This window comes from Dendropsophus ebraccatus, chromosome 12, assembly GCF_027789765.1.
Source record: "Dendropsophus ebraccatus isolate aDenEbr1 chromosome 12, aDenEbr1.pat, whole genome shotgun sequence".
NCBI classification, from domain to species: domain Eukaryota; kingdom Metazoa; phylum Chordata; class Amphibia; order Anura; family Hylidae; genus Dendropsophus; species Dendropsophus ebraccatus.
In genome coordinates, this window is record NC_091465.1 from 11,828,233 (window position 1) to 11,846,134 (window position 17,902).

Genomic DNA, 17,902 nt, shown 5'->3' on the forward strand with positions numbered 1-17,902 from the left:
TTTGCTACTGCTCTGGATAGTTCCTGACATGGACAGAGGTGGCAGCAGAGAGCACTGTGTCAGACTGGAAAGAATACACCACTTCCTGCAGGACATACAGCAGCTGATATTACTGGAAGACAGTAAATTCCAAATCTCTGGCACCAGTTGATTTGAGGGGAAAAAATGAATGCATTGTTAATTAAAGGGAATCTGTCACCAGTGCTCAATACTGCCGACAGGCCTGTGTCACCCCTCGTCTCGGCTGATGGCTCCTGTGTTCTCCTAATTGGATACTAGATCGGTCACTCAGAGCTTAGAGGCGGGGCCAGGGATGTGTATATCTCTCTGGGCACCTAAAATGAGGGTCCCGGCCCCTAGATTCATGGTGGTAGCCTTGGGTAGGTTTTCATTCTTCTAAATAGTTTCCTGTTCCTGTGCTCTCTCACAAAGTTACAGGCTCATCCTGAGCTCGCTGGTTCATGAGCATAATATCTGGACTAGCTTACGGATCTGACCGTCGACAACCATATTGGTGTCCCCAATCTAGGAGAGGCCTGTGGGGTAATGAACATAATGCTAGAGCTGCGGTAAGGACTGACACAATATCTGAGCAGGAGGGGGGGACTGCGGCTTTGTCCATCCAGAGACTCCTGGTTCATGAGCCATATTATTAGGCAGAGCAGTATGAATGATGACCCCTGTGGGCACAGTAATGGCCTCCGTTAGTTTTTGTCATCTGTTGTGTGGTCACCCCAGTACCCAATATTGTGACCTAGTGATGAGGTTGTTATGGTAGAAGGAGCCCCTGTCCGTGGCCTCTGCACAAAGGCCTCCTGTTCTCCCGGCAGCTGTAATGACTTCCTGCGGTTACTGTAACTTACATCATGCCCCCCCTCCACCACGCCGGGAAAATCGCATCATTGTGCTCATGCCCTGGATCTCCTCCACAGTCACCTCTCACAAACACCCTCAAAGCCACAATAAAGGGGTTATATATCTCTATTGATTCCGGAATATCCCCCCTGAGAGGTGTAAGCTCATTCTGTAAGACCCCCGGGGCAGGAGCCGTGACCCCAGTCCATGAAGCGTCATGGAAGAAAGGGCCGGGATAGAAGCCGCAGTCATATGCCTTGTGGTGTAACCACCGCAGCTTTCTAGGAAGGTCTAAAGGTCCCCAACCCTAAACCACAGGAGAGGAGATGGATGTGTGCGGTTACAGCGCGGTCACACAGCTCGGGGGGGATTACAGGGGGGGCTCTGTATCCATCGCCCTCATCATGACACAGACCTATATAGTGTGAACATGTGACCACCGGACACCCCAGCTGCTGCAGAACCTCGTTTTATATACACTATATATAGGGGACAGTGTCTATTACAGGTATATTGGTGCCCTGCTGACCGCTCTCTCTATGTGCAAGTGGCTTTTCCACCCTTAGGCTCTAGTGTGACGGTTACGCAGTGACAAAATGTCACATGACAATAATAACACACGATAATCACCTCCCTATAATGGCCAGCTGGTGTCACATGACTGTCATGGCGAACACTGTCACATTATCCTGATGGTGAACTGATGCCACATGACTGTTATATTGGACTCATGTCACATGACTTATATTGAACAGATGTCACATGACTGTTAGGCTGGGTTCACACTACGTTTTTGCAATCCGTTTTTTTTTTGGAAAAAATTGATGCATGTATGTGCATCCGTTTTGATCAGTTTTTCCATTGAATTCCATTATTTTAAAAAAAGATCTGTTTTTTTCTTTAACGGACACAAAAATGAGGTAGACTACGTTTTTGTGTAAGTTAAAGAAAAAAAAGGATCAGTTTTCATCAGTTTTTTTTTTTATAATAGAATTCAATGGAAAAACAGATTCAAATGGATGCGCACACATGCATCCATTTTTTCCATCCGTTTTTCGTCCGTTTTTACAAAAAAGATGAAAAAAACAGATTGCAAAAGCGTAGTGTAAACCCAGCCTTATATTAAACTCATGTCACATGACCTTGATGGCCAATTACTGTTATCGGTAGACCTATTCGGTCCATACTGATTGGCGCCCGTGGTCACGTGACAACATTTTTCTCCCATGGTATTAGTATTTGTCACACTAAACGTTCCTTCATCTGCTCTTCTGTCCCTGTAGGAGATTCAGGCCACCTGGTACGAGAAGCTCCATGAATGGGAGGACGCTCTGGTCGCCTACGCCAAAAAGCTTGAGGTGCACAAGGACGACTCGGAGCTGATCCTGGGCAGTATGCGCTGTCTTGAGGCGCTGGGGGAATGGTGAGCTGACGCTTCGCTTCTGTCACATTTTCTTTTCTGTACAAGTAGTGACGTCACTTTTCCACGAGTGAACGCTGGGATTTGTGACAGGTTTTCACAATTGGTTTAACCTATGTGCAAATGATATACATCGACAAAGAAATTACGCTCATTACCTTGTATATGTAATAAGAGGCATGGATCCTATTAGATATAAGGGGACAGCAGAATTCTATTCGATAGAATATTCCCCACAATTCATGTACAATTGGGTTGTGTGAGCAGGGTCTTGGTGTTTGCTCTCAGTCACACAGTTTGACCACTAGGTGGCGTCTGGAGGCATTCTTGCTACGCCGGGTGCATACCGCTGGGCTCGTTTTCTGCCAGAGGATGATTGTGTCTTATGTAAGAGGTATGCGATGTATACTGCTCTGTTCTGTCATGTTACTCAGGGGACTGCAGGACAGCAATAAAAGAGCAGAGCGCAGTATATCACCTCTTGATGAGGCCGCGTATCCTGCCTGTTTATTAACTTCTCAGATAGTCAAGGGACCCTTATGTACCCATAGTTAGGGGGCGCAGGCTGCAAAGGTATTCTACGTACAGTTACACAGAAGGACACATTAACATGTTCTATGTCATAGCTGGAGGACACATTGAGGGTCCCTCGTGCTCCAGGGTGAAGGACACATTGAGGGTCCCTCGTGCTCCGGGGTGAAGGACACATTGAGGGTCCCTCGTGCTCCGGGGGTGAAAGTTGCTGTTTAGAGTGATAGTGGAATTGGGATCCCTGATTAAGGACAGATGGAGACTTGGGGTCCCTGATGAAGGACACACTGAGTATTGGGGTCTCGTGGTGATATAGGTCTATGAGCTCTTACAGATAATCCGCAGTCACTCCCCTGCTGTCACACTATCAGTCAGCCGTCCCTGGTTGCAGTTGTCCCTCCTCACTGTTCCTGCTGTCACAGAGTTGTTATAGATGATATATGTGCAGTGTCTTTATAGCTTATCACCTATAGCGATGCAGGTGTGCGCGTCTGTCCGTCACGTCACCCGTCACAGCTCAGACATGACACCAAGCACAGGGGAAACTGCTGCATCACGTGTGGATCGTCAAAAACCTCCTTTGAGTCCTGTGTGTGGGTGGGGGGGGGGGGGGCATACATATAGCCAGAGATGCCCTGAGTCTGTGGGGGGTGTACATATAGTGAGAGACGTCCTGAGTGTAGGGGGGCCGTACGTACAGCCAGAGACATCTTGAGCGTACGGGGGGCCGCACATAAGCCAGAGACGTGTGTGTGTGTGTGTGTGTGTGTGTGTGTGTGTGTGTGTTGCGGGGACACACGCGTACATACAGCCAGAGACATCCTGAGGTGGGGGGTTCCATACACTCTGATAGAGAACTCATATGGGGGGATTCCTATGAAGAGTATTTCTCTCTGAAGGGCCTATCCTGTCCTGATTTACTAATACCACCCATTGATGTGAATGGACACTGTGTAATGCTTCATTCCACCTGTGGTGGTGCTGCGGGGGTATTGAACACTTACTACCAGAAGTACGTATGATAGAATGAGACCCTGGATTGTGTACACTGCAGGATAGACAGAAGGTATGGATTACTAGGTGACGACTCTTCATGTCATGACTGATCCCTGGGATTTAGCCTTTATCCTGTGCAGTGTGTATATAGTGTATAGATAAGCGGGGGCATCACACACCCATAGCAATACATTAACATCCAAACAACATAAGACATGAACCCAGTCTGTCCCAGTCACTGCCATAACTGGAAACATCTACAAAGGGGGAGTTCCCTCCTGATGGACATATACCTTGTGTTCTCTGTATACACTGCAGTCCACCTTTCCGGGACAATTCCATAGACCCTAATGGACAAACAACCCCCAAGGTTATAGGGGATTTCAGCAGTCCCTGGCGGAGGACCCACTATCAACTCAAAAGTTCCTAAAACCCTTCTAGTGCCTTGATAATAAAACTGTCTGCAGCGAGCGCCCCCTTGTGGTGACTACAGGCATCCAAAATGTTACTTATTTATCCCTGGGTCTATGCAGGGGGCTTTTGTAAGAAAAAAAGAGCTCTCGCTGCTATAAAAACACCGAGAGATTAACCTGTTCAGGTTCTTCATGGGTGTTAGGTGGAGGTATCTGTTCTATAGATTATACTGGTAGTCTGGTAGTGCTGCAAGCTCTCTCGTTGCTGCAAAACTACAACTCCCAGCATGCCCCGTGAGCAGCAGGATCTCCAGTCTAAGGGCCCTATTACACCAACAGATTATCTGACAGGTTTTTGTAAGCCAAAGCCAAGAATGGATTTGAAAAGATGAGGAATTTCAGTCTTTCCTTTATTACTTGTTCTCTGCTTATAATCCATTCCTGGCTTTGGCTCAAAAAAATCTGTTAGATAATCTGTTGGTGTAATAGGGTCCTTAGTATGTAGTGAGACATAGAGACTGCGACAAAGGTTCTTCAGTAAATCTTTTCGGATGTCTATGTGTCTGGCTATGGAAGCTGTAAAGTAATAATACCTCCTGGTCAGTTCCTATAGAATGTCTATAGTACATCGGACCAGCACAGCAGCATCCCCCACCCTCCGCTAGGTCGGATGACGTCCCTTGTTGGGGTCCTACAGTGTTGTAAATCCAGGTGACATTTAGGGCCCAGGTCTGTGTGTGGCCCCTCAGGTCCTCCGGACATCTGGGACTCTCCACGTCCCTTTCCTCTCTTTGTTCTAGGGTCCTCGGCCTTTATTCTCTTCAGGTCTTTACAAACATTTGCTTTGTATTGTGACCCAGGCCTCTTCGGCTGCTGCCACATCTGGATTTATTCACTGGTTTACATGTAACCTTTGCCACTATGCCCCCAGAAAACCAAACCACAAACAAAATAGCGATAAGCATCTGTTCACACTCCGAGAAAGAAAATTTTCTGGTGCCTTATTATTAGGTATTATGGCTTCGTATACTTTACATTGTAAATAATGGGACGCCAAATGTGCAAACAGCAAATCCCTGACCGGTCACCCATATCACGAGTGGCTCTAACGCTGTGTTTACATACCGTCCATATGGTGGGGTCCGTATAGTGGCGCCCATATGGTGGGGTCCGTATAATGGCATCCATATAGTGGGGTCCGTATAGTGGCATCCATATGGTGGGGTCCTTATAGTAGCATCCATATGGTGGGGCCTGTATAGTGGCGCCCAAATGGTGAGGTCCGTATAATGGCATCCATATAGTGAAGTCCGTTTAGTGGCATCCATATGGTGGGGACTGTATAGTGGCATCCATATGGTGGGGTCCGTATAGTGGCATCCATATGGTGGGGCCTGTATAGTGGGGTCCGAATGGTGGGGACTGTATAGTGGCATCCATATGGTGGGGTCCATATAGTAGCATCCATATGGTGGGGCCTGTATAGTGGCGCCCAAATGGTGGGGACTGTATAATGGCATCCATATAGTGGGGTCCGTTTAGTGGCATCCATATAGTGGGGACTGTATAGTGGCATCCATATGGTGGGGTCCGTATAGTGGCATCCATATGGTGGGGCCTGTATAGTGGGGTCCGAATGGTGGGGACTGTATAGTGGCATCCATATGGTGGGGTCCGTATAGTGGGGACTCTATAGTGGCATCAATATGGTGGGGTCTGTATAGTGGCATCCATATGGTGGGGTCCGTATAGTGGCATCCATATGGTGGGGTCCGTATAGTGGCATCCATATGGTGGGGTCCGTATAGTGGCATCAATATGGTGGGGTCCGTATAGTGGGGACTCTATAGTGGCATCAATATGGTGGGGTCTGTATAGTGGCATCCATATGGTGGGGTCCGTATAGTGGCATCCATATGGTGGGGTCCGTATAGTGGCATCCATATGGTGGGGTCCGTATAGTGGGGACTGTATAGTGGCATCAATATGGTGGGGTCTGTATAGTGGGGACTGTATAGTGGCATCAATATGGTGGGGTCTGTATAGTGGCATCCATACGGTGGGGACTGTATAGTGGGGTCTGTATAGTGGCATCCATATGGTGGGGTCCGTATAGTGGTGTCTGTGCAGAAACCACTATGATATACTGAAATGTCGTACCTTGTCATGCCGAGAGATCGCAGAGGTCGGCCATCTAATACAGCCCTAAGTGGTCATTGGCTATACGTTGTCCCAACAGCAGGGAATAGTAATGGTGGGTGTATATTCTCATCTCTTACTTCTGGGACCCCCATCTATCATGAGAATGTAAGGGACACTGTGTCACTTTCTGGCGCTGCGGTGTACCCCCTTTAAGCCGCACCTCCAGTATAGGAAAAGGCGAAAACTGTATTTTTATGAACTTAAACAGACGGGATAGTCACGTCTGGTCTGTACCATTGCGTCGAGCTCGCTGTACTTTCCACCATTCCATTGCACACGTGAATGACTGTTTCCCGGTGTGTAGAGTTTGGGGACGGCTTAGAGTTTATCCTGTTTTTGTAAGAATATAAGCGGTGACTTTCCTGGAATCCATCTTGATGGTCAGCGCCGCCTTGGCAGGGATAGAGCCCAACGTGTTTCCTGTTTGCCAGGACTCCTGTGTCGGACTGCCAACCTGCGGGCCCAGGAGAAGCTTCCAAGCCCGGACTGGAAGAGCGCAGAGCCAGGGCTGTAAAGTAGGAAAATCTCACCAATGTATATTTGTGGAACGTTAAAATAAAAGGACGGAGCGGCCGGGAGCAATTGGGGAGGATATTTTTAGCAGATCGGTTGCGCAGTTTTTTTATGTAATCTTTTTTTGCTTCCTGTACAATTTAGGCAAGTTGTGCAATTTATTGTTACGTTATGTATAAGTGATGTAGGAGAAGAGACTGGAGAGAGCGTTGTACATGTGACGGCCGACATGGCCCCAGCGTAGACTTCTGATGTTGCAGATGCCATATAACTAAGTAATGGTTCTGTAAAGATCGTTCTCTAACCATAAGAAATCCTATATGGCTGCTATGATGGGTCTCGCAGAGCCTGTCCCTAAGTTTTCATAGACACCTGACATGACTTCCTAGAGAGGCCCCAAAGGTCCAGGAGGAGACTTGGAGCCCATTACTTGCTGTAAGGGTCTCCGTCTTATGGGATGATTTGCCAATAACCTGTTAGGGGTAATCTATCCTATAGGGTTGGAAGGGTCCCCAAAATCCCAGTCCAACACTGCTCAATGCAAATGAAGATGGGGGTAACTTGGGTGACAGCTTGGGAAGCTTTCAAGAAGACGAGGATTCAGATGCTCTTATTTATTTTTGGAGGATTCAACAAGCGGCATCTTTTAGTCTTATTGCTCCTGACTCCACCTGGAGGAGCATATAGACGGCAGGAAATGTCTCCCATATGTCCTGCACAAAGCGTTTACAAGTCATCTGAGGACCGCAGGAGCGGAGGAAGAAGAGTGTTTATAAACCCTTGCACCGTGGAGTGGAGACGGTTTACATAACCACGTCCGTCTTCTACGCCCCCAGACAATGACTTCTCTGACTCGTAGGACAATTTTTTACCTTTTATCCCCATCAGTGTCAGGACGCCCTTGTCTCCTCGCTGTCAGTTCTCTGGATTCAGAGTTTCCACAAATAAGCGGCTTATTGAGCGCAAGAGGAAAAGTATGTAACGCTCCTCCGCAGATAGACAATATTCTCCAAACGTACGGGCAACCGTGAACTGGACTGAGCTGAAGGCGTTTTATACACCAAAGGGATGAGAGGAGCGAAATTGTGTGACACTCCTAAATTAGTACTTCAGCTCCGGCTTCTGTGAATGCCACACTAGGGGGCGCACACGAGAAAAGTGTCAATTGATCTTGAGGTTTTAGAGTCAGAAGAACATTGTGTGACCATCTCCTATAAGGCGCTATGAGCGCAGCCACATCTTTATTACAGGTGTAGTCATCCATTATTGAATCCTATGACCCTATGAGTGTTGGGTCATTGAACTGATCCAACAGACAGACACTGAAATGGGCACCTATTGTTTCCAAGGGAAAGCATGGCTGTCTAGCTGCTCCCCAGCAGCCTCACTCCAATAGTTTTGTTGGAGTGCACTTGTAATCGAGCGAAAAAGCAGAGGATTTGTGTAAAGCATAGAGGAGAGAGAGTAGATGGCATACGAGACATGTTGTAGGCTACCTTAGACTCCATTAGACAGCGTAGCAAAGCTGAAGTCATATGAATCTGTGAAACCGTTTTATGCCCTATGGATTTGTAGAGAGACAAGGTTACAGTATGCCACCATGAATTTCAGATACATTAAAAGACCTTACACTACATTGTCCTTTCTGTGGCCCTGCACTCCATGGTGTATGAGTAGTAGAGTAAGACTGTGGTCACAACCCTAGACAGGACGCCCTCTGTTTTTTGGCCTAAGCGAATGGCATGACCCCCTCTGTTCATTCAAAAAAGAAGGAAAATAAGGCGACCTTATAGGAAATCTTGAAGTGTCTGTAAGCAGAAGGCAGTTTCCTCCGCCATGGCCGTAATCTTATATAATATTGGTATAGAGACACATAACAGGATCCAGCCTGCCTCCATAAAGACGGATCACTTTACCTCTCCTCCAGCCTAAACAAGTCCGGGGCATTCTCACCGAGGGGAAATGTAAGTGTGATGGGGTATAGGAAAATACTTGTCGGATAGAGTCAGCCCAAATGTTGACACGGGATCTAACGCAAATTCATTGTTAATAGGATCGTCATGGCGACGCACGGGGCGGTCAATTAAACGGGAGAGTACATGATAGCACAGCCAAGAAAAACAGCATGACCCGAGGGGGAAGAAGAATGCCAGGAGGGAAGAGTTCTGCTTTTTTTCTTTCTATGCTCCTCTCTCTGGATCGGGAGGATTAACATGGCAGCTCTTATGGTATAAAGGATCCTGTGACAGGAAAATTACTAAGACAGCGATGTTGTTCCTACCGTAAATCCGGAGCAGGTGTTGCTATTTGGACTCCTGTCACATACCGAGAAGAGAGTTCTGGCTTTCAGAAGTTTCTCTTTCTAGGACCAACAGTAATATATATATATATTAGAGCCCTCATCCAGCATTGCCTTGAGCCTCCTTTGGCCTTCAGAATGGCCCATGCGGACAGAATTAATTGCTCCTCACAGTCCTCTCCGTACGTTAGATCCTGGTATACTGTACAGCCTGTTCTACCACAAATCCTCGCTGTCGTGCTACTGGACCTACAACCCTTGTGGATGGTGCATTGTCCTGCTGACGGTCTCCTGCCATAGAAGAAACAGGAAGATGAACTTGTTGACCACAATGCCTAAACCCTACTGTCAACTCATCCATCCAAAGGTATCAGAAGAGCCGGGGTGCACCTAGAAAACATTACAAAACCCTTCTCCACCAGCCTGACCTTTTCACACCTGACAGGAGGGGCTCATCGATTTTATTCTGAATCCATCTGACCGACCATGGTTCTCCGCAGAGATCTGGAGCCATCTGACCAGCCAGGGTTCTCCACAGAGATCTGGATCCATCTGACCGACCATGGTTCTCCACAGAGATCTGGAGCCATCTGACCGGCCATGTTTCTCCACAGAGATCTGGATCAATCTGCCCGGCCAAGTATCTCCATAGACTTGGATCCATGAGACTGGGCCATGTTCCTCCACAAAGATCTGGATCCATCTGACCGGCCATGTTTCTCCACAGAGATCTGGATCCATGAGATTGGGCCATGTTTCTTCACAGAGATCTGGATCCATCTCACCGTCCATGTTTCTTCATTGCACAGTGATACAGTTTTTGCTCTTGTGCCCCTTTGGATGTAGCTTTGCTGTTTCTTTTAGTCACAGTGGTCCTGGAGCTGGTCATCTGCTAGTATAGCCCTGCTATGCAGTAAGTAGCAATGATCGCACCGTTCTCCATATATTTTCATTCACCACAATGTTAAATGAAAAAGCCCTATAGGACTTGTAGTTAGATTCTGCTTCCGTCTCATCTCACTTCAGGTCACCCAATCACTGGATTTGTTTTAATGAAAGGTAGACTCACATGTAGACTGACCCACAAGAACTGATCACTGGCTGCTACCCTGTTTTCCTGCTCCTCGGCTGCTTGATGTCACTTTTGCACGGGATGATTATCGTCTGGCACCAATGATGAAGCAATATTAAGGGAGTTGTCCAGGCTTAGAAAACATGGCTGCTTTCTTCCGTAAACAGAAGCATTGTTGGCCATTTAGGTTGGGTGGGTGTTTTGCTGCTTATGTTCATTGAAGTGAATGGAGCTGAATTGGAATACCACACACAATCTGAGGACAGGGGTGGCGCTGTTTTAGAGGGAAAGTAGCTGGGCCCTTTCTAATCCTGGATAACCCCTTTAACACTGATATAGATGTTGACATCTACACAGCCTGAAGCCTTTAATCCGACATGTTCTGCCTCATCGGTCTTGTGTCTAGGGATTTGTCTCGATGAGTAAATATGTCTCTTACGTTGTACGACGTCTGTATATTTAAGTGGCGTGTTTGCATAGGTGCTTGAATGTGTTTGAGCCTGGACGTGTGTGTGTATATAGACTGGCTCCCTCATGTGTATATACATCATTCCGAGGTCACGGCAGGGCCCTCCGTACACACCTCATACCCTACGCTCTCTAGGCTTATGGCAGGTTGACTTCCATTGTGTTGCCGGGTTGACCTGGGGTTACAAGTGATGGAAAAGTTTGGAAGATGCAGATTTTTAGCATTTGCTGCTATGGAAGTGAACGTCAGGGGGAAACTATGTGCTTGAGTCAATGGCTTTATCGTGTCAGGACTGAGATTTTCGCGGACAGGTATGACAAAGCTGTTCGGACACTCTGCCCCATTGTGAACCATGCACTCATCTAAAGCTCTGGCTATCCAAGTATCAGCTGGAGGGCTGTGAGATTACTCTTGCTATAGAGCAGGGATGGGAAACCTTTGGTCCTCCATCTTTTGAAAAACTACAGTTCCCGTCATGCCTGGACAGCAAAAGCTTTAGTTTTGCAACAGCTGGTGGGCAGAAGGTTCCCCATCCCTTCTTTATGGCCAGTTTTAGGCTACATCAGGTGTGTTGTGCTGACTTACACCTCGGACAGATGTCCCTCCATAAGTAACTTCTATCCCCCCATAGACTCCCAGTCCGCTGCACTATTCTATGCAGGACATGTATGCCCATATTACAGCCCATCGGACTTCACCAGGTGAATGGGGGCCTAGGAATATAGGAGCGGCAATATAGCAAACGATTAAGCGACCAAGGAGAAATCGTTGGTCGTTTAATAGAATTTGGACCTATTTTTATCGTTGATCGTTTGCAAAACGTTCTCATGTAATAAGACATCGTTCGCAGTAGTGGCGACGACAGGACAAACGCAATAACGATCAAAAGTAACGATCATCATTCCGTGTAATTGGGTTAACGATTTGAGGTCGTTTGAGTTCGTTTATAGTTAATCGTTGATCGTCCAAAAAATGGCTTCATGTACTAGTACCCTAAGGACAGTTCTGGAGACTAGAGATGAGCGAGTACTGTGAGCTGTATATTGGTTTCTGATCCCTTTTATCGTTTTACAGGGGACAACTTCACCAGCAGTGCTCCGACAACTGGGACATTGTCAGCGAAGACGTCCGCGTCAAAATGGCCAGAATGGCGGCAGCGGCATCGTGGGGATTAGGTAGGTTGTCTAGTCGTGAGGAGCTGTGAACACACCCAGGCCCAGCGCGCTCTTCAGACGTTTTATTTCCGCCCCCTATCGGCCGGTCTCCCCTATGACTTCATGGCTGTGTGAATTGCAGTAGTTTATTTTTTGTTTTCCCCAAAGTTACTTTCATCACCAGATCGGCCCCTGAATCCCTTCTCCCTCAGCACCGTGCCTCCCACCAGCTGCCACTCCCATCCATCATCCACCATCCATCATCCGCCACCTTCTTTGAATCGGTGACATTGTAATTAGGCTCCAAATGGAAAACAAATGGAAATGAATGAATGTTTCCTAAACACATTAGGGCTTCTCACGTTGGACCTTGTGGTGTTTGCAGATTTAGGATTCACTCTCGTAAGGTGCAGTAGACGCCTGAGTCTCCAGGCCGCAGTTTCCCTAGTGGTGACTGTCAGCAGGACGATATACCATCTACATCTATTGTCTTGGATTGGCTCTAGTAACAGGATAGCGAGTTTTCTTTGCTTAACTTGGCCTCACAATCTACAGATCTATATAGACCTTTATAGATCTATATAGATCCTATAGACCTTTCTTGAATAACATAGAACCCAATGATTGTAATAGAGAGTGACTCACATATTCACCATCACTTCCAGGGGCCAGACTTTTAGACCCGTTTAAAGGGGTACTCCGACAAAAAATGTTTTCTTTTAAATCAGCTGGTGTCTGAAAGTTTTACAGATTTGTAATTTACTTCTATTTAAAAATCACCAGTCTTCCAGTACTTATCAGCTGCTGTATATCCTGCAGAAAGTGGTGTATTCTTTCTGACACAGTGCTCTCTGCTGCCACCTCTGTCCATGTCAGGAACTGTCCAGAGCAGTAACAAATCCCCATAGAAAACCTCTCCTGCTCTGGACAGTTCCTGACATGGACAGAGGTGGCAGCAGAGAGCACTGTGTCAGACTGGAAAGAATACACCACTTCCTGCACGATATACAGCAACTGATAAGTACTGAAAGACTGGAGACTTTTAAATACAAGTAATTCACAAATCTGTATAACTTTCTAACACCAGTTGATTTGAAAGAAGAAGAAAAAAAATTGCTGAAGTACCCCTTTAATATGTAGCTGGTGCACACAGGAGGATAATGGGTTACACCTTTCTATTGTTTTTGCAGAGAAATGGGACAGCATGGAGGAGTATGCCTGCCTGATCCCCAATGACACCCACGATGGATCCTTCTATAGGGCCGTGCTGGCTCTCCACCAGGATCTCTTCTCTGTGGCCCAGGAGGTAAGGAGTCACACATCCAATGGTAATGAACAATGAGGATGACTTTTTTTTTTTCATTGAGATTTTATGTGTTTTTATAGTGTATTGATAAAGCCAGAGACATGCTTGACGCAGAGCTGACTGCAATGGCCGGGGAAAGCTATAGCCGTGCCTATGGGGTAAGTGTTCCGTTGTATGGTGCAATTGTTTTTCTTTCTTCTTCCTTTAACCCCCTCCCGCCGCTCCACAGTTAATTAAAGTCGCTGCAGCAATGTTAATTAACAATCCAGGATGACACAGGCGTAGGAGCTGCGCCTGTGTCATCCGCGGCGGGTCCCGGCTATCAGTGATAGCGGGGGACCCGCCGCAACTCTCAACACCGGAGCCATGCTCTGGTGCTGAGCGTTAACCCTATAGTTACTGCGGTCAGCACGACCGCTGCATCTGTAGGGCTCCTGACAGAGAATTCTCCCTCTACAGAGGGAGAATTCTCTGCCGGTGTCCATCGGGGCTCTGCGAAGTGATCGCAGAGCTCCGATGGTAGTCATGGAAACCGGAAGCCTCAGGCTTCTGGTTTCCTGGCTCCGGAGGCTGGTGGAGGGAGGAAAGGCAGGGCGTACGGCCGTGAGCTCTGCCCCATTCCCTCTTTCCCCTGCCGCTGTCACAAGATTGTAACAGTGGCAGGGGGCAGACAATGGGACATCAGCTTATGAGATCATTATGATCCCATAAGCTGATGTCCTAAAACGACCTGGGCATTGAGGCTTTAATGACCCCAGGTCGTGAAAGGGTTAATGTTGTCTGTATAACCTCTATGGCAGAGATAGAGAACCTTCGTCCCTCCAGCTGTTGCAAAACTACAATTCCCATCATGCCTGGACAGCCAAAGCTTTTGCTTTGGCTGTCCAGGCATGATGGGAATTGTAGTTTTGCAACAGCTGGAGGGCCCACGGTTCCCCATCCCTGCTTTTTTAGGCACATGGACAAGCCGCTGCCCCCAACAACCCAATCCTCCTTCCTGTGACTTGTGAATTTTGCTTAAGTGATGGTGACTTGTTCTTTGCAGGCCATGGTCACCTGTCAGATGCTGTCAGAGCTGGAAGAGGTCATCCAGTATAAGCTAGTACCAGAGCGGCGGGAGATCATTCGTCAGACCTGGTGGGATCGGCTGCAGGTGAGTCTCGTCTTATTGACGGGGGCGGGGGACCATCATATTTTTTTCTTTGCGTACTTAACACCGAGGGTACAGGGTGTGAAAAGGAAGTCAAACTTCTATTAATACCACTGTTTACTAGTGTCTGGCCCCCGAGAACATTCTTGGGACGATCTTCCCGTCCACATTTCTAATAGACCCCGTAGCGTCGGGACAGATCTTTATGAGGTGTGGAGAGGGTTAGGAGCAGGTATTTCGCACCTTCTGCAGCCAGATAGAGGCACACACTGGCACGCCGACACACCCATGACACATGCAGGCAGACTGTGTACAGACGATTGTGCTGGGGCGGGGGTTACCGACCAAAGCCCGCGTACCCCGGCCAAGTGTCCTGCAAGTATTGACATCTGGTAAATGCAGAGCGATGTACAGCCAGAAGGGGGGTAAGCATTGCCAGCAACGTCCCGGCTTCTGGAAGGTGCATTATTCCAGCCATCCTGACGTCATTCCCGCCTTTGTTTGAGTTATTTAATAGGATCTTCCCATTTCTTCAGACTTGGCCGCACACCTGCAGGACCAAACCCTTTCTCTTCCGTTATGTGACCGTATTATCACTCACTGTATATTACGTAAACTAAGTGACCGTCCATCTTCTCCTCTCACAGGGCTGTCAGCGCATCGTGGAGGACTGGCAGAAGATTTTGATGGTTCGGTCCCTCGTGGTCAGTCCTCATGAAGACATGAGAACTTGGCTGAAATACGCCAGCCTGTGCAGCAAGAGCGGCCGTATGGTGAGTGCGCCGCCCGGAACCTCGCGTCTACTTGTCTGTTCTACGTCTGTCATTCAGCGTGGCAGGGAAGCGTGACCACAGAACATTACTAGGCTGCTAAATAATCAGGCGTCGTCCTCATGTTTCCCTCTAGAGCATCAGAGCAAACCTGTCAGCTGCTGAAGAATAACATACCGCCGTCTTATACTTACTATAGGGAGTTATTAGACAAACAGGAGAGACGGATTGGAATTTTTTGGATTTTAACTCCTTGGCATCATGTGCTTTACATTGCGTATACATGTACAGAGGAAATATGGAGCAAGAGACACTCCCTATCATTGTTAACTCCCGTTAAGAATTTAACCCACAAGATGCTGGAGCCATAATCAATGGAGCCAGTGGCCATACACCTTCAATAGCTGACGACTATACGATTGTTTATCAATTATCTCTCTATTCCTCCCCATGCACAGGAGCTTTTGGCACGGCCGAGCAATTCCGTGTTGGGGGGAAGCTGCAACCAGACAGCTCTGGCTGTGGCTTTTTTCTTCCACAACAAAAGTTCTGGCAGCGATACCCCCCCCCCCCCCCCCCCCCCCCTTACACTTTATACCAATGGCTAAAATGGGTATGGCTGACAAGAGTATAAGGTGAATAGAGACCTTAAGCCTCACATTCCCTACACATATTCCATTGATAACCCTGATCTGCAAACTAACCCCTTAGATGTTGCAGCCAATATAACTGCAGCATCTAGGTTGTTAAGGTGGCCATACACTTTCAATCTCTTGTCTACTCGATACACAGGAACGTTTGGCACAGTCAAGCGATCCCGTATTCTCTATGAGAATCGGAAAGCAGCAATGAGGGCTTTGGCTGCTGCTTATCTCTCCCAGAACCAAGGGGGTTATGCAGTGATTGACTGTCAGGCCCCAGCCCATCTCAACCGATATCATCTGTGTACAGCTGGCCGACAAAAGTATGAGGAACTTTAGAAGCCACACACTGTTCCTTTACAACCCCTGGTTAAAGCGGTACTCCAGAGAGAAAATTATTGTTTTCAGATCAGCTGATGTCAGAAAGTTATATAGATTTGTCTATTACCGAGCACCGGTCCAGGCGGAAGCACCGGAACTGGGCCGAGCTTCCGTGTGCTGGCGCCATTCCATTCATGTGCAACACTTAAACCGAATGTACCTGTTTAAAGTAAAGTAAAACAACTATAAGCAAATCCATATTTGCAGTCTCTGAATGTCTTGTCTCTCTTTTCTGTAGGCTCTGTCACACAAGACGTTAGTGATGCTACTCGGAGCGGACCCAGCGTTGAGAAGCGACCTGCCCTTACCTACCGCTCACCCGCAGGTCACCTATGCCTACATGAAGTACGTGTGGAAGAGATTACGAAAGGTACTGAGCCTTGTGTAACGTGGACTCGTGCTGAGAGTCGGATCACACAGGATGAATGTGACTCAAGAGTTCCCGAAAAAACCCTGTGTTTTCTTTAGCTGTCCGGGAGCTGTGCCATCGCGTGCAATGAGAAAAGCAGATAGATGGAAGCAGGGGGAGGTGTCCTTGCCTTTAGTGTAGACATGGGACATTTATAGTGTAGATGCCCAGGAGTCTTAGAAATAGACACCTGGTATAAACTCCACAATACATCTGTATCATCATCATCCTAGATGAACTATTCCTCCAACCACAAACACACGGGTGTGAGGGCGCAGGTCCAACAAAAAAAATATTAAAACTAAAAAATATATGTATAAAATTTATTAAAAGACCCGGACAGTCTATCATCCTAGATGGAGAGTGAGGCTCCTGGGACCCTATTATATCGGCAAAGTCTGCTGCGGCCCCACCCAAACATCAGGTGCGGGCTAGCTACTAGTGGAACTTGTGGCCAGCACCTGGATTAAAAGTAAAGCACTGCCGCTAGCTTCCAGAAACAGCGCCTCTCCCGTCCTTTTCGGGTGTGGGTGTTGCAGCTCAGTTCTATTCAAGTGAATGGAGCTGAATTGTAATACCACTTACAACCTTAGGACAGGGGTGGTGCTGTTTTTCCAAGAAAGTAGCTGCCTTGGCTATAGACTGATTCACTATACCAGGTATAAAAGAAACATATTGCTGAACTCAGGGAGACCAGATAAACGAAAACACTGCCGGCTGCTAGTAAAAGCGCTCAATGCAGTGAAATCCTAGGTGCATTGCCCCCTGGGAAACATGAATATGCAAAAGAAGAGCCCGTGGAGCCTCATTGAAGAGTCTCGAAACACTGTACTAGCCAGATATCCCTCCGGGGATGACCCAGCTAAGTGGTGGCTCCTGTAAGGAAACCACCAAAGCCACCCTATAAGTCAATGTAATGACAAGGGAAAAACCAAAGCCAGGTAACCATCCACATACAGCTGTTTCGGGGTGTTGCCCCTCATCAGTGTGGAGCAGAGGCAACTACACCAGGTGTGATACTATGTAACAGAGTAGCAAACAATCTTAGTAATTCTCTTTTCTCGTCAGTTTTCAGCCTTTTTTTCTTTAATCTCTTCTGTCCTCTTTACTCCTTCATCTATTTGAATATATCTCCCTTTGTTTTCGCCCATCAGGCCCCCCGTGAGGCACAACTTGACGCCTTCTTCAACATGCAGAAGTTTGTCAGCAACGTGCAGATCCAGGCCCAGCGCGTTGCTGATGACCCTCAGCACAAGCAGGAGCTGCAGAAACTTATGGCCAGGTAAGCTTTAGTAATAGCGGCCTATAGGACTGTCCAACC

General features: G+C 47.5%; 1 protein-coding gene across 1 annotated transcript in view; it reads left to right on the forward strand.

Moving 5' to 3' along the window:
• Nucleotides 1-17,902, forward strand: part of MTOR (mechanistic target of rapamycin kinase) — a 78,064-nt gene that overhangs the window by 41,623 nt on the left and 18,539 nt on the right. The window contains exons 31-38 of the mRNA XM_069948403.1: nucleotides 2,139-2,278; nucleotides 11,845-11,945; nucleotides 13,115-13,230; nucleotides 13,311-13,388; nucleotides 14,276-14,383; nucleotides 15,028-15,153; nucleotides 16,411-16,542; nucleotides 17,736-17,863. Of these exons, the coding sequence (XP_069804504.1) occupies nucleotides 2,139-2,278; nucleotides 11,845-11,945; nucleotides 13,115-13,230; nucleotides 13,311-13,388; nucleotides 14,276-14,383; nucleotides 15,028-15,153; nucleotides 16,411-16,542; nucleotides 17,736-17,863 (929 nt within the window). The remainder of the gene's footprint in view (nucleotides 1-2,138; nucleotides 2,279-11,844; nucleotides 11,946-13,114; nucleotides 13,231-13,310; nucleotides 13,389-14,275; nucleotides 14,384-15,027; nucleotides 15,154-16,410; nucleotides 16,543-17,735; nucleotides 17,864-17,902) is intronic.